The 16,454-nt window shown below is 38.6% G+C and overlaps 1 protein-coding gene across 2 annotated transcripts in view; it reads right to left on the bottom strand.

The window, feature by feature from the left end:
- The window catches only part of SLC25A12 (solute carrier family 25 member 12), a 211,967-nt gene that overhangs the window by 110,526 nt on the left and 84,987 nt on the right, over positions 1–16,454 (bottom strand). The window contains exons 1-2 of one of the 2 annotated variants that reach the window (XM_059167034.1): positions 1,571–1,690; positions 567–620 (exon numbers count right to left, since the gene is read on the bottom strand). In XM_059167034.1, the coding sequence (XP_059023017.1) occupies positions 567–620; positions 1,571–1,582 (66 nt within the window). In that variant the 5' untranslated portion in view covers positions 1,583–1,690. Of the gene's footprint in view, positions 1–566; positions 621–1,570; positions 1,691–16,454 lie in introns of those variants that run through there. The other variant, XM_059167037.1, reaches the window with a different exon arrangement.

The raw sequence follows: 16,454 nt of genomic DNA, 5'->3' as shown, positions 1-16,454 counted from the left end.
ACAGCCAAGTTGCTGATCTTAAAAACTTAGCAGAAGGTGGATCCTTGCAAGAACTGTAGACAGTAACATTTTGTAACAAAACCTCAAAAGCTGATGACTATAAATAAGCAGAGGGAGAAAAGACACACACAATTAACAATAACTATAATATTCTTATCTCTGCAACAAATAACATAAATAAATACTTATAAGGAGAAAAACTATAAACTTGCAACTTTCAAGAAAGAAATTTAGTCACCATACCTAGTAATTACACAAGAGTGTCAATACATTATGAAATATAATTCTGATCATAGTGCTTAAGGGAAGTCAGAAATTCTTTTCAGTGTTCTTCTTTACATACTTTAAGTCATGTTAAAAAAATATTATGGGGAAAGTATTTTATCAAACTGTAGTAAAAGAAATCTTTATTCAAACCTTAAATAAAATATTATAAGCTATGTTTGTCTATCCATGTTTTTCAAAATGAATGAAAATAGAAAAATACTGAAATTTGAGGCCTGAAAAGCACTAAATTTACAACGGTTTTTGTCCCAATAAAAGATCATGCTACATAAGCCAATTACCTGTAGGAATATGTTCCTTAACTCATGAGGATCACCTCGCTTGGTTGTTTGCACCTGTAGTAAGCAAAAAAAAAAAAAAGCCAGTTAATGCTTTACTAGAAACCACATAATCTCTTCAGATTAGAGGTCTCAGACACTAACAATCAATGCTCTTATCTTTTATAAGGGCATTAGTTTAAAACAAACCCAAAGTACCAATGCTGATAACACCTGTCAAATTTGGAGATCTGTGACTACAGGGGGTAAGTACAGGTGTGAAGAGCTTAATATATAGCAAATCTCCCACATTTCCTCCGAACTGGAAAGGGAAGGCAGGGAGGATCAATCTCTTACTTTACTCCACATCCACTAGCAACACAATAGCAACAACCCACCTCCCAATCAAGAGGCCAGCAAGAATAGAGCAACAGGAAAGTTGAAACACCCAAATTAATCGCCTGGCCTAGCAGCCTCTCCCACGTAAAGCAATCCAGAAAATAATAATCTCCTCCCTTTCCCCATCCAACCTAAAATATGAAAGCTGCGACAACGTTTCCAAATACTTTCGACATCCTGCCACCTGCAGCGAAAATGCCAACCACTGCCCCCGGCCCCACTAAAGCCCCAAATTACTCAACTACTCACCCCCTCCCCCACTGCAATACAGAGATGCCTTAGGTATCCCCGGCTTTACATGCCACTTCCTCCTACTCCCTTTCTGATGCCCTCCAAGTCCGGGTTCACAATCCCATGCACCTAGAGCAGGACACTACTCTTCCTTCACCGACCTGTGGTCCTCCCAAGCCCCTCCAACTCATAATCCCTCCTCCTTCCCCTCCCCCAGCCGGGCATCCTCTCCCTCGGGTCCAAGCCCCACACAGCTCTCCCACCCGCAAGCTGGAGCCCCAGGATACGCTATCTAAAAACCAGGCAACGAAGAAAATGGTAGGAGGTGAAGGGCTGGAGGCAAGGTCCCCGGAATGGCTCTTATGCAATAAAGGCAGCAGCAGAGAGTTGGGAGTCACCTTGACCGCCATGCTGTGCTCGGAAGCCGGGGACGAGCGAGTGAGCGAGCAAGGCCGAGCTGTCAGGGCGCGCGCGCGCCGCCTTCCCGGCCGCGCCCGCCCTCCCGCTCGCCGGCGCCGCGCGCGTCCCTATGCAAATGAGCCCGGGGCGGGGCGGGAAGAGGGCCCCGAATACCCGCCAGAAAGGGAGCTGGACCCGGGCCGGCGGCCTGCCTAGCTGGGGGGGAGGACGCGCCTCCCACGGGGAAGACTGGTGTGCCAGCCCTGGGATTCCGACGCGCCGCGTGATTGCCTACAGCTGAGTCTCCGCCAGGAAAGCCCCAGGTTTCTTAAGGCCTCTTAGTGGGTGTGGCTTTGGGCACCGACTTCAGCCAAAGTCGTTTTCTCCTGAGACTTAAAGGAACACTGGGGATCCAGATAAAGCAAGATTTTGACGGATCGAATGACATGTCCCCTTGATGATAGTAATAAATGAATTAATGACAACAAATGGCAAATACTGACAAATATAAAAGAGGGGCGACCGTGCACCCAGGGGAAAAACCTAAGGAAACATAACAATAACTGTGTCCTTAAATTGGCATGAGATGAATATGCTCAATGTATTTGTAATTCTTGACCTATTGTAAAGCTTTATTAGTCGTTTCACTCCACACTCCTAATCACCTAGATCTTTTGTGCAGTGAGGTAGGGCACAAATGCAGACGGAAACTAATCCGTTTGTCTTCAACAGGACTGGTACTGAATCCTGGCCCCACTTAGCCCAACATAAACATTGCCGGTCCTGCCTAAGTAGTAGCTCTATCTTGAACCCAAATAATGTCTCTAAAACCGAATTTTGCCATTCTGACTATATTGAACTACAGACTGATTCACTCAGCAGACATTTACTGGGCATCTATTATATGCTAGACATAGTCCTGCTTGTAGAAAATAGAAAACAAGTAATATGTAGTCCCTAACCTCTAGTATTTTACAGATGGTCATATTTTTTCTGTTTGTGACTACAGGCATACTCCCTGTTAAAAAAAAAAAAAAAAAAAGCTAACAACACAAGATTTATCTTAAACTCTTAATCCCTCTCTACCTTTTTCAAGTTTCCAATGTTCCATCTAAGAGGAGACTTTCCTTTTCTCCAGTCCCACTAATCATAATATTTGTGTTAAGTATTTAAGTTTATAGAAATGAGGAAAGAGGAGGGGCAAATGGAAATTGTTGATAAGGAGTGCTACATTATTAGTACCATAACAAGCTTTCCTGCTGCAGTTGATTTAAATATTACATTTATTCAGTTTGTTCAAATTTCTTTTAACAATGTTATTGGACATAAGGATTTACAAACTTGTATTTTCTTCTTCTAGCACTTTATGCTCCTGATACTTTGTTTTCTCTTATTTCCTGAAGTTTCTCAAAGTAGGAATCTCAAAATGTTTATTTTACATTACTTTACAAGGGAAGAATATCTGTTTAGTAAGCCAAATTTCCTCACTTTGAATACAAGTGCTTAAAGGAAGGAATGCATTTATTTAAAATGAAAGAATTATTTCCTATTGGAACATGTTGTTGACCAAATCTATATTGTTGGAGTGAAAATTTAGGGTCAGACTGGCAACTCCTACAGAGGAAGACAACATCACATTTAAACAGAGCCCTCCAGAATAATTCCTAGGTATAAGCACCAAACACAATGAAAATTTCCTTGAATAAAAAAAAAAAAAATAGGTGAGGAGCACCTGGGTGGCCAGTCTGTTAAGCTTCTGATTCTTGGTTTCAGCTCAGGTCTGATCTCAGGGTCATGAGATCAAACCCCACCAAGTTGGCTTGAGATTCTCTCTCTCCCTCTGCCTCTCCCATTCATATTCTCTCTCTCTAAAATAAATAAGTGTTTTTTAAAAATAGGCTATCTTTGAGAAAAATTATATATAATTTATATATAATATGTATATTATATATATATATATATATATATATATATATATACCTTAAAAAAAAATAGCTGAACTTTGAGCAAGTCCAAGAGCTTCACTGGTGCCAATCTAGTTGCACTGGAGATGATGTAATAATTTAAAACTAAATAAAGCTGATATACAGAGAAAATAGAAAAGCTCAGCTACCCAAAATAAAGATGGATTTTGCTAGATTTTTTATCTATCCAAATATAACAAACAATAAAATGGATAAAGGTATTAAAATGATAAACTACATGGAAATAAACTAAGTATTTAAAGGAATACGAAAGTCTATGAGTTAGAACTCCTATTCTGAAAAGCTTTGTGATCTATCCTTCTGTTATAATGACGGATGAAAGGTATTACCAAAAGTCAAAGCAGGGGTGGCTGGGTGGCTCAGCGGGTTAAGCCTCTGCCTTCAGCTTGGGTCATGATCTCAGGGTCCTGGGATCAAGCCCCTGTAGGGCTCTCTGCTCAGCAGGGAGCCTGCTTTTCCCCCAACTCTCTCTGCCTGCCTCCTCTCCTTGCTTGTGATTTCTCTGTCAAATAAATAAATAAAATCTTTTTTTAAAAAAAGTTAAAACAAATTAAAACTTACTTTTGCCTCAATTGCAGGAAGATTGAAGGAAAACTTATTAGTTAATGGAAAACCAAAAGACAAACCTGTCAAATAATATTCACAATATATTTGAGAAAAGGTGGTAGAAATAGTTCAAAACTTCAGTTTTTTTAAAAAAATACTTGCCAATAAACAAACCATAAGTGACTCTTAATCTCACAAAACAAACTGAGGGTTGCTGGGGGGAGGGGGTTTGGGAGAAGGGGGTGGGATTATGGACATTGGGGAGGGTATGTGCTTTGGTGAGTGCTGTGAAGTGTGTAAACCTGGTAATTCACAGACCTGTACCCCTGGGGATAAAAATATATGTTTATAAAAAATAAAAAATTAAAAAATAAATTAATTAATTAAAAAAAATACTTGCCAATAAATTTATAACTCTTCCCTTAAATTTCAAATGACATTTGTAAACAAGAAATAATTTTTTTTTTTTTTTTTTTTTTTTAAAGATTTTATTTATTTATTTGACAGAAACAAATTACAAGTACACTGAGAGGCAGGCAGAGAGAGAGAGAGAAGGAAGCAGGCTCCTTGCTGAGCAGAGAGCCCGATGCGGGACTCGATCCCAGGACCCTGAGATCATGACCTGAGCCGAAGGCAGTGGCTTAACCCACTGAGCCACCCAGGCGCCCCAACAAGAAATAATTTTAAAACTAGGGAACAACTATAAGTTGAAAACTTAATAATTAAAACAGCCTATAGAAAATGACATTTCAGAAAGCAAAATTGGAAGTTAAAGACTAAAAGACTAGTTGCAAATATATTGTCATTAATAGTCACTTTTTAGAATTGATTTAATAAGAGATTCAATATATAGCTTTACTGAGCCAGGAATTTACATTTGCTAGTGAAGTAGTTGCCGATGAAAATAATATACTATCCCAGCTGTAGAACCAAAATATGGGTTTACTAGACAAACCTGCAGAAACATGTTTCTAACTCCTGAGCAGCTTACATTATATTTATTTGAAACCATCCAGTCACTTTGTGGGTGAAAGTTAGAATTATACTGATGTCTAGTGTCTTAATAAACTAAAATGTAATAATTAAAACAAGATGCAACTTCCAATGAGCCTGCTCTGCCGCAACTCCTGGCCATCCTTCCATTTTTTTTTTTAATATTTTATTTATTTATTTGACAGAGAGAGAGATCACAAGTAGGCAGAGAGTCAGGCAGAGGGATAGGGGGAAGCAGGCTCCCCGCCGAGCAGAGAGCCTGATGGGGGGGGGGGGGCTTGATCCCAGGACCAAGACCATGACCCAAGCCAAAGGCAGAGGCCCAAACCCCTAGCCACTCAGGTGCCCTGTCCTTCCATTTTTAATAACATACTATTTCTGTTTATTTTCTAGCCTCTTCCAATTATTTTTTTTTTAAGATTTTATTTTATTTGACAGACAGAGATCATAAGTAGGCAGAGAGGCAGGGAGAGAGAGAGGGAAGCAGGCTCCCTGCTGAGCAGAGAGGCCGGATGCGGGGCTCGATCCCAGGACCCCGAGATCATGACCCGAGCCTAAGGCAGGGGCCTTAACCCACTGAACCACCCAGGCGCCCCGCCTCTTCCAATTATTTTACTGACATGAATACTTTTTTTTAATTTTCTTTCTTTTCTTTTTTTTTTTTTTTAAGATTTTATTTATTTATTTGAGAGAGAGACAGTGAGAGAGAGCATGAGCGAGGAGAAGGTCAGAGAGAGAAGCAGACTCCCCGTGGAGCTGGGAGCCCGATGCGGGACTCGATCCCGAGACTCTGGGATCATGGCCTGAACCGAGGGCAGTCGTCCAACCAACTGAGCCACCCAGGCGTCCCAATACTTTTTTTTTCTTGTTTCCATATCCCACACAGCTACTATGGATGTCATCTTGTAAGAGGTAAATCCAGGTACTGTATAAACACTAGAAGAGCATTAGGTTATCACTGACTGACTAAACCAGGAGTAAAACTCTTCCTAGATTGAAAGTACATATACCATCATGATGAGGAATAAACTGCATTTTATGCCTCCCATCAAGATGAATCCCACTTAAAATAATTGAAATAGGGGCACCTGGATGGCTCAGTCATTGGGTATCTGCCTTTGGCTCAGGTTATGATCCCAGAGTCCTGAGATGGAGCTCTGCATGGGCCTCCCTGCTCAGCAGGAATCTGCTTCCCCGGCTCCCTCTCCCCCTGCTTGTGTTCCCTCTCTTGCTGTCTCTTTCTCTGTCAAATAAATAAATAAAATCTTTTTAAACATGTTTCAAATAAATAGCATGATCTGACTTTGGCACACACACATACAAAGGATATTTGAACATCTAGAACTTTGAAGTAATATTGATCTTGACCTAATAGAATTATAAAATGGTCCTTTTTATTTTACTGAAATACTACAAAACTACCGATTTCTAAGATGTGCTTTAACTCCTTCCTTGCTAAGAATCTTTATGGGGAAATGGAAAGGGGTAGGCTAAGGAGAAATATTAAGCATTAGGTGTCCAAGTTTGAACAAATTATGTTCTACTTCATAGGCTGACCTCAAAATCAGCCAGAAATTATTATTTCAACCCAAACCACTTATAGATACTACATAAATTAGACATTTTAGGACTTCTCTATATTGTACTAGTATTATATGCCCTCTATGAACATTTGGTCTTATTGACCAAATGGTGGAGAGGGAAGAGTGGGGTATCAAAAATCACATGGAATAGTTGTACTTTTGTAGTTACATCTTCCTAACCTGCTCTTCCTCACAGCTGGACTCTGAGTCCTATAAATTATGCGATGGGGATGACAGTGATCTTATTTTTGGACCACAGTCTTCTTTATTCCCTTGTGGAGGCAATAACAGTTTTCTTTTCAATGGATTTGGGAAGGAATTCATGGAATGAACTGCTCTAGATGTTCAAGTCTATGAGGGCCCTATAACTATACTAGTCATGTGTAAGCTGATATTTAGTGAAAAACCTTATGATCAGATGGAGAATTGAACTAAATGAACTGTAATGTTTCTTTTCATACTCTAATGTCATGATTAAGAGTGAGCCAAATTTTAGCTAATAAAAATTTATTGAGTGCCTGTGTTTGCACTAAGCTCACTGTTGCAACTATAGGAAATTTAAGAAAAATAAATAGCGTGACTCCCAAAGCATAGAGAATATTTGACTGCATCAACTGCTCTCAGTCATTTATTTTCTAATATCAGGCTCAACAAATATCAGGCTCAATCCCTGAGATGCCCACCTCTATTGACCCCTGGGGATTTACTTGGATCTGGTTTTTGCCTCCCTTCTATTTAGAGGTCAACCAGAAAGGATGCTTGGAACCTGGTCCAAAGTAGAGGAAAAATTTTCATTTTAAAAATTGTGCCAGCAGGGCGCCTGGGTAGCTCAGTGGGTTAAAGCCTCTGCCTTTGGCTACAGTCATGATCCCAGGGTCCTGGGATGGAGCCCCACATCGGGCTCTCTGCTCAGCAGGGAGCCTACTTCCTCCCCTTTCTCTGCCTGCCTCTCTGCCTACTCGTGATTTCTGCCTGTCAAATAAATAAATTTTTAAAAAATCTTTAAAAAAAAATTGTGCCAGGCAAAAAACAAAGGCCTCAGAATATCCAAGCAAACTTGAACAATAACAAAGTTAGGGGACTTACACTACCTGACTTCAATGTTTATTAGAAAGCTGAAGAAACCAGTACAGTGTGGTCCTGGCTCGTATAAGGATTGATAAATAGGTCAATGGAAGAGATTAGAGAGATGCAGAAATAGATATGAAATTATAAAGTCATTTGATTTCTAGCAAGGGTACTAAAATAATTCAATGGGGCAAGGAGTCTTTTCAACAAATGACTCTAGGAAAAACAGAAATTCACATGGGAAGAAAATAAATTTCAACCTCCACCTCAAAATACACACTAAGACTGAGTTGAGATGAACCATAGACCTAAATGCAAAAACTAAAATCATAACGCTTTTAGCAGAAAACATAAAATAGTATCTTAGAGATTCAAAGGTAGGTAAAGGATTTTTAGTCAGCATATTAAAAGCAATAACCATAAATTAAGATATTGATAAATTAGATTGTACTAAAATTAAAATTTATACTCATCAAACAACAGAATTAAGAAAATGAATAGGCAAGCACAGTCTCTAGGAGAAAAATTAGCAAAACATATATACAACAGGGTGCTTGGGTGGCTCAGTCAGTTAAGTGTCTGCCTTTGGCTCAAGTCATTCCAGGGTCATAGGATTCCCTATTCAGCAGGGAATCTGCTTCTCCCTCTCCTTCTCCACTCCCCACCATGGCTCCGCTTATTCTCTCTCTCAAATAAATAAATAAAATCTATCTATCTATCTATCTATCTATCTGCAACAAAGGACTGATACTCCAGTATATAAGGAACTCCTAAAACTCAAAGATAAATAAGCAATCTAGCTTAAAAATGGGCAAAAATTTGAACAAATACTTCATAAAAGAAAATGTACAAAAGGCCAATAAGCATATGAAAACCATACAAGATGATTAGCCATCAGGGAAATGCAAATTAAATCTCAGTAAAGAGATAGCACTACACACCCACGAGAGTGGCTAAAATTATAAAGACTGAAAACAAATGCTGGCAAGGATGTGGAGGAACCAGAGCTCTCAGGCACAGTAGTGGGAGTGTAAAACGGTCCAATCACTTTGGAAAAAGATCTAGCAGGTTCTATAAAACTAGACATACACCCACACTATGACCCAGCGATTTTACTTTTTGGTATTTACCCAAGAGAGGTGAAAATATGTATGGATAAAAAGATTTGTACAAGAATGTTCATGGCCACTTTATTCATAAAAGCCAAAAACTGGAAATAGCCTAGATGTCTATCAATAGGAGAATGGATATACTATGGTACATCTACAGAATGTAATACTATTCAGCAATTTAAAAAAAAAGCAGGGTACCTGGGTGGCTCAGTGGGTTAAGCCTCTGCCTTCGGCCTAGGTCATGGTCTCAGAGTCCTGGGATTGAGCCCTGTATCTCGCCTACCTCTCGCCTAACTCTCTCTGTGTCAAATAAATAAATAAAATATTTATAAATAAATAAATAGCAAATTATTGATACATAGAACATGGTATCATGCTAAGGATCATGCTAAGTGAAAGAAGCCTTTCATGGAATTATATAGTGTAAATGTATGATTACATTTATGTAAAGTTCCAGAACAAACAAAGCTAATCTATGGTGGGAAAAGAACCAGGTTTTCTGGAAGACAGGAATTGAGGGAACCATCTGGAGTGATGGTAATAGTCTATGTCTTGCTAGGGGTTTAGATTAGAGGTGTGTGTATTTTCCAAAACTTAGGGAATGTACACGTAAGGTTTATATATTTTATCATGTGTAAATTTTTCCTCAAAAGAAAAAAAATCTGTGAATATTGAATTCTAGCTAATGAAGTATTTAGGGGAGAAAATACTACTATCTTAAGTTTACTTTGAAATGCTTAAAAGAAATAAGATTGATGAATAGATAGACAGATGGATGGATGATGGATGAATGCAGGGTGGGGAGAGATATGTGATACCTATCTGAGGGATATATGGGAATTCACTGTAAAAATTCAACTTTTCCATATGTTTGAAATTTTTCATAATAAAACACTACAGGAAAAAAATAAAACACTGCAGAAAACTGTGCTGGATCTTTGCATTACTAAAGATGGCTACTCAGGTACATAATTTTGTTGTTTGGCTAGCAATTGTAATAGAACCTTTAAGATACAGCTCAAGGATCTTCTCCAGAAAACAATCTTCCACCCAATTTCCTTGACTGGATTAGACCCCATTCTGTGTATAGTATTTATCACTGTGTTATAATCCCTTCTTTGTTTATTGTCTTTTCCACTGGTGGTTTTCAAACTTTACTGACACAGACCTATAGAGTACAAAATACATATTTTTAATCATCCCAACCTGAAATAGAAATTTCATGAAGCAATATCAAACTTCACTACATACAATATACTCTGCTATTTATTATTCTGTATTATTCTCCTTTTTTTATATTTCTGGTTTTAATACACTGAATTGATTTCATGGCCCAGTTTAAAAATACTACAACAGACTGTGAACTCACATAGATTCCTAAGCATGATGCTCACTATAAGTACTTGAGGAAAAGATAAAACAAAAATCTCCATGTCTCTAGGAATTAGCACAGGGTTAGGTATATACCAGTAGTCAAAAAAAAAATGTTTGATAAAAGAAAAAATACACATCTCTGGGGAAGATCATCTTCATAAATCACCTTTTGCCCTCTCTCACTTTCCTTTTTTAAGAATAAGAGTTTCTTATAAGACAATCTTAATCTTAAATTAAGACATCTTAATCTTAAATTAAGATGAAAACATAGACCTGTAGGCACAGATACAGAGACAAGCAAAACTGGAGAAGGCACCTTTAAAATTGTTGAATTTGAGGGGCATATTGAGATAGAGAGGCATGACTGCTAAAGGCCTCCTGTTAAGTCTTTCAAAAAAGGCCTAATATGGTGAAGTCACTGAAGTCTGGGATATCTGGTCATCGGCTCCAGAGGTCAGAAATCATCTTGTAAATGACCCAAAGATTACTTAAGCTAATGAAATTCACAATATGCTGATGCAAAGCCCATAGTAATGAATATTTACTATTGAACACCTACTATATATCAAACAATATCCCAAGCACTATCCTCAAAACAACCACAGAAGTTGAGCTATCTCATTTTATTATCTCTGTTTCAAAAGGGTGCCTAGGTGGCTCAGTCAGTTGATTTTGGCTCAGGTCATGATTTCAGGGTCTTGAGATCCACCACTGTGTTATGCTCCATGCTCAGCATGGAGCCTGCTTGGGATGTTCTCTTTTCCTCTCCCTTTACCCCTCTCCCGCATGTGCTTCCCCACCCCCAACCTTAAATAAATAAATAGGTAAGTATATTTTTTTAGATTTTATTTATTTATTTTATAGAGAGAGAAAAGAGTACAAGGAGGGGAAGCTGCAGGCAGAGGGAGAAGCAGGCTCCCCACTGAGCAGGGAGCCCGACATGGGGCTCCATCCCAGGACCCTGAGATCATGAGCTGACGGCAGATGCTTAACTGACTGAGCCATCCAGCACCCCAAATAAATAAAATCTTAAAAATAAATAAAGAGCATTGGCATTGGTTAACATTTTAAATCTCATTATCTTATGAAGATATGATGGTTGATAAGTTATGTACACCCATTTTTGGGGGAACATTGATTGTCACACAAGAGAGGATACATGAATTTCTTACACTTCAAAGGACACTAGGAAGATATGGGGACTTGAATTGCTTTTGCAGTATTCCATCCTAAAGGGAAGCCTACTAACAAAGGAGACAAAAGCAGTGAAGAACCAGAGTCTTCTTTTCAGGGAATTGGTACAAAATGGATGCTCCTTTCAACTCACTGAATAAATTAAGAATGCATGCTATGTGAGAGACAGTAACAGTATTGATGGCAACCAATGTCAACTGGAGAAGCAGAGATAACCAAAACACAGAGTAGCTAAGTAGCTAGATGCTAGATTCATCTCTCCTCTATTCCTACTTCTAGCCTCCAACACCAGAAGATTTGTTTTGAGAAGGAAAGAAAAAATATTCTAGAACCAGACATTCCCCAACCCAATCTATAGGGGTTTGAAGGGGAATGAATGAAAAATTTACTATACTCCCTTCTTCATTTCAAGTCCCTGTGGCTACAAGTTAGACGGCAATGGAGTAGATGGCAATGGAGTAATGAAGTTTTAACTAGGATAGGCTAGACTTTGAATAACTTAAAATACCAGGAAAGTATGGAATCTTCCCCAGGGGGAACATAGTATAGTGGAACAATGATTAGAGAAAAACAAAGCATTTTATTTCATACCTCAACCAAGTTCAGATTCCTTAGTAACTTGATCACGTAAAAGGAACAAAGTATGTAGCTTATAATAGAATGTTAAGTGAATGAATCAGAACTGAAATTGTATTTATGTGGCAAGTACAAATGTATGAGTAATCTGAGTATATTAAACAATACCTGGAGCAGATAATTGAATTTTCTCTACATCACTATTTTGTATAAGGTCAGCAATGATTGTATAGCTAACCAAACCTGCTGTAACACTTCTTCTTCTTCTTCTTTTTTTTTTTCCGTTTATTTAAGAAGGAAAGTAAGTTTATTTAGCAAGATTGCTTTTTTCATTGTTATTGTTTTTTAGGGATTAACACCATAGTAGTTCAAAGAAGACTAAACAAAGTATGATCTCTCAGTTCCTCCCTTTTCCATTAAAATTTGAGTATTATGCTTGACTTTTTCCATTATCTGCAATCATTCTAGTTTGCAGGGAGTTCATACATATAATTGTTAATAGCAGAGATATTTTAGGGAACATGTTTTTGATCCCTCCAGTGACGATTCCTTTAGGCCGACCTGATGTGAAATCATGTACCCTAACCTATTCTCTCTCTCACTCCAATTTCTATAGCATCATTGTTAATATTTGTATGAGGACTCTAATTTATGAAAACTTCCTCTCATAATAGAATGACTAGAATGTTTTAGGACACTGGTGCAGATTAAAGAATCTCCTGGAATTGTTTACAACATATTGATCTCATACACGGAATGCCCTAACGCTTTCTTAAACCAAGCCTGGTACGAGATAAAAAGTTTGTCTATCTTTTAAAAATCTCAACCCCAGGGCACCTGGGTGGCTCAGTGGGTTGAGGCCTCTGCTTTCGGCTCAGGTCATGATCCCAGAGTCCTGGGATCAAGCTCCACATCAGGCTCTCTGCTCAGCAGGAAGTCTGCTTCCTCCTCTCTCTCTGCCTACTTGTGATCTCTGTCAAATAAATAAATAAATAAAATCTTAAAAATCTCAACCCCTGGGCGCCTGGGTGGCTCAGTGGGTTAAGCCGCTGCCTTCGGGTCAGGTCATGATCTCAGAGTCCTGGGATTGAGTCCCGCATCGGGCTCTCTGCTCAGCGGGGAGCCTGCTTCCTCCTCTCTCTCTCTGCCTGCCTCTCCATCTACTTGTGATTTCTCTCTGTCAAATAAATAAATAAAATCTTAAAAAAAAAAAAATCTCAACCCCATATGACCCCAGTGGAAAATACATATGAATCAGATAGCATAAAAATAAAGCAATGCTCACTAAAGAATGACCTTTTAAATTATAGCTTACTGTTCTGTCACAATTATGATTTAGGTAGGTACTTATCTTCCTTTAATAGATGGATAAGGTGTTATGACATACTAAATACATAACTATGCAATTTTCATTTGTGCTTACATATGGGCTCATATACAATTAAATCTCCTAATAGTAAATAAAATTGTAAATAAAATTTCACATTTAAACACATTATCTAATTTATTTTTAATGCAAAGCAAAGCAAAACTAAGATAATTAAATCATACTGATACTATTTGAAAGAACTGGACATTTGTCATCTCCCTGCTACAGTTCTTCCATGCATTTTGCTCAAAAGAACAACCTGAAGTTCAAAATCTGAGATTCAAAGAATTTGAAAGTCCAAATTTCCAAAAGGAAAAAATAGCAAAAAAAAAAAAAAAAAAAACTTTACTAAATGAAAGAAACATAAAATTTAGCTCAGCAGGGCTTCTATACACCCAAGGACAATGTAGATGTGTAGACACAATCTTTTGAAAAGAAAATTTCTTCCTGGTCTTTCTTGTGATTCTGGCATAATAAAACTTACATGAAACAAAATGTTATAATTATTTGTTAATATTTTAAAAATATATTAGGAAACCCTTGCCATTGTTCTTAGAACATCTCATAAATAGAAGTTTTCATTTCTCCAAGTATTTTGTTCTTAAATAAGAATATTACATATTTTAAGTCAACATTCAGATTTTTATTTTTTTTTAAAGATTTTATTTATTTATTTGACAGAGAGAGATCACAAGTAGGCAGAGAAGCAGGCAGAGAAGGGGGTGAAGCAGAGAGCCCGATGTGGGGCTCAATCCCAGGACCCCGGGGCAATGACCTGAGCTGAAAGCAGAGGCCTTAACCCACTGAGCCACCCAGGCACCCCAGCATTCAGATTTTTAGATAAGAATTCATAAAATGAAAATACAACCCAGTATTGTAGTAAATAGATAATTCCATTTATATAGGAATTGTCCTCAAGGGCTAGACAGAGTGGGGAGGAAGATAAACAAACCTGAGAGTAGGCCTAAGAAGAGAGGATATAAGCAAGCTTAATATTAATGTATTCAATATAACTCTCATCTGAATAAAAATCTTTTATAAATGGTAAGAGAATTTGTTCTCACTTCAAGTAAGAACTCAGAGATGAAGATAACATAGTTCCAGTCCTGGAGGAGTTATCAATAAGAGGTAAATAAGCCTAACAGTGGAGAAGATGATGATTCATAATTATCCCCTAGGAGGACAGATCAGGAAGTGAAGCAATCTTTCTGTGATAAGGAGGCCTACCTTGGTGAGTGAACACAGCAGGCCCCATAAACAGCAGGCCTCAATGAAGCCAACTGGAGAGAAGTGAGAGAGGAGTATAAAAGCCTCACTTGGGGTGAAATGTGGAGCTGCGGCAGGGAACAGCATGGGTTCGCTGCTGTTTGTTGTGGGAAGCCCAGGGAGAAAAGGAGGAAGGATGTTATATCCACTGTACCACATATCTAGTACCTCTCCTTCAACTCCGTAAGTATATTCCTGATAGGATCTTGCTTTGGGGAGATGGCAGCCTACATCTAGTGATTGAATGTTTGGGTGCAAAACTTATTGAAGGGTAGAGATGGAAGTGTAAAAGAGCAGGGTAAGCGGCTGATGAGGAACAGCTAGGCTGTCTTAGAACTCCGTGAAAAAGCTAGAATCTAGGTTAAGATTTTCTGGGGTAAAACTAGACCTACTGGGACGCCTGGGTGGCTCAGTTGGTTAAGCGGCTGCCTTTGGCTCAGGTCATGATCCCAGCGTCCTGGGATCGAGTCCCACATCGGGCTCCTTGCTCCGCGGGGAGCCTGCTTCTCCCTCTGACTCTGCCTTCCACTCTGTCTGCCTGTGCTTGCTCTCGCTCGCTCTCTTTCTGACAAATAAATAAATAAAATCTTTAAAAACAAAAAACAAAACTAGACCTACTGATGGTTTGGGCTCATCTGCAAGAATACATGTATCCTGGACAACCTTGTCTTTGGAGCCACTGTACCAGAAATAAATGTACTCTGGCAAATGATCATCTCCTGGCAATTGTGTTGATTACCTACCTTAGGCCAGAGCTACTTTCTGGTGACATCCAAAGAACAACGTACTAAGATTATACACATGTTGGTAGGATGGGTTGGACCCAATAAGGTGATTTTTAGTCTTTGATTCGAATGTTGAAGGATGTTTTACAGCAAAGAAACTTAGCAGTTTCCTTTCTTTTTTCTTCAAATATTCTATTTATTTATTTGTCAGAGAGACAGAGAGTGCACAAGCAGGAGGAGCAGCAGGCAGGGGGAGAAGTGGGCTCCATGCTGAGCAAGGATCCTGATGTGGGAATAGATCCCAGGACCCTGGGATCATGACCTGAGCCAAAGGCAAACACCTAACCGACTGGGCCACCCAGGTGTCCCAAAACGTAGCAGTTTCCAATCCCAAGAACCATGAAGTGCTGGAACAAAAGTGGAAGCTTAGCTGTTTTGGGGAGAACTTACGTTCTTAATGGTATTACTCCAAAATCATTGAACAAACATTTAATAGATGTCAATCATGTACCAGACACAATGACTTTCTTTCCAATGTAACATATTTCATGATGGAAATTAGGCCTTTCAATAGCAAGAATGGGAAGAAAAAAGTAGAAAAACAAAGGACCAAACAGAGATACCAACAGTATCTCTAACATGAACTTGCTGAGAAGTCTTAAAGAAGAATGTGGGTTGAAGTCAGGGATTTTCAGGGGTGCACAGGTGATTTACTTGGGTGGGATATATTAAAAATTAGTATTCATATTCTTTTTGGTCTAAAAAACAAAAAGTTAGGGTGCCTGGGTGGCTCAGTTGTTAAATGTCTGCTTTCAGCTCAGGTCATGATCCCATGGTCCTGAGATCAAGCCCCGCATTGGGCTCCCTGCTCAGCAGGAGGCCTGCTTCTCCCTCTCACACTCCTCCTGCTTGTGTTCCCTCTCTCGCTGTCTCTGTCTCTGTCAAATAAATAAATCTTTAAAAAAAAATTTTAAACCCCAAAAGGTTAACAATGGTAATATTTAATATAGGAACAAAGAATAATAAAAATATATTAGATACGTATTTATATGGAGATATGAACAAAAGTTTTAATGCATATGTTACCAAATA

Source organism: Mustela lutreola, chromosome 3, assembly GCF_030435805.1.
Source record: "Mustela lutreola isolate mMusLut2 chromosome 3, mMusLut2.pri, whole genome shotgun sequence".
Taxonomy (NCBI): domain Eukaryota; kingdom Metazoa; phylum Chordata; class Mammalia; order Carnivora; family Mustelidae; genus Mustela; species Mustela lutreola.
This window is presented reverse-complemented; position numbering and strand designations above follow the sequence as displayed.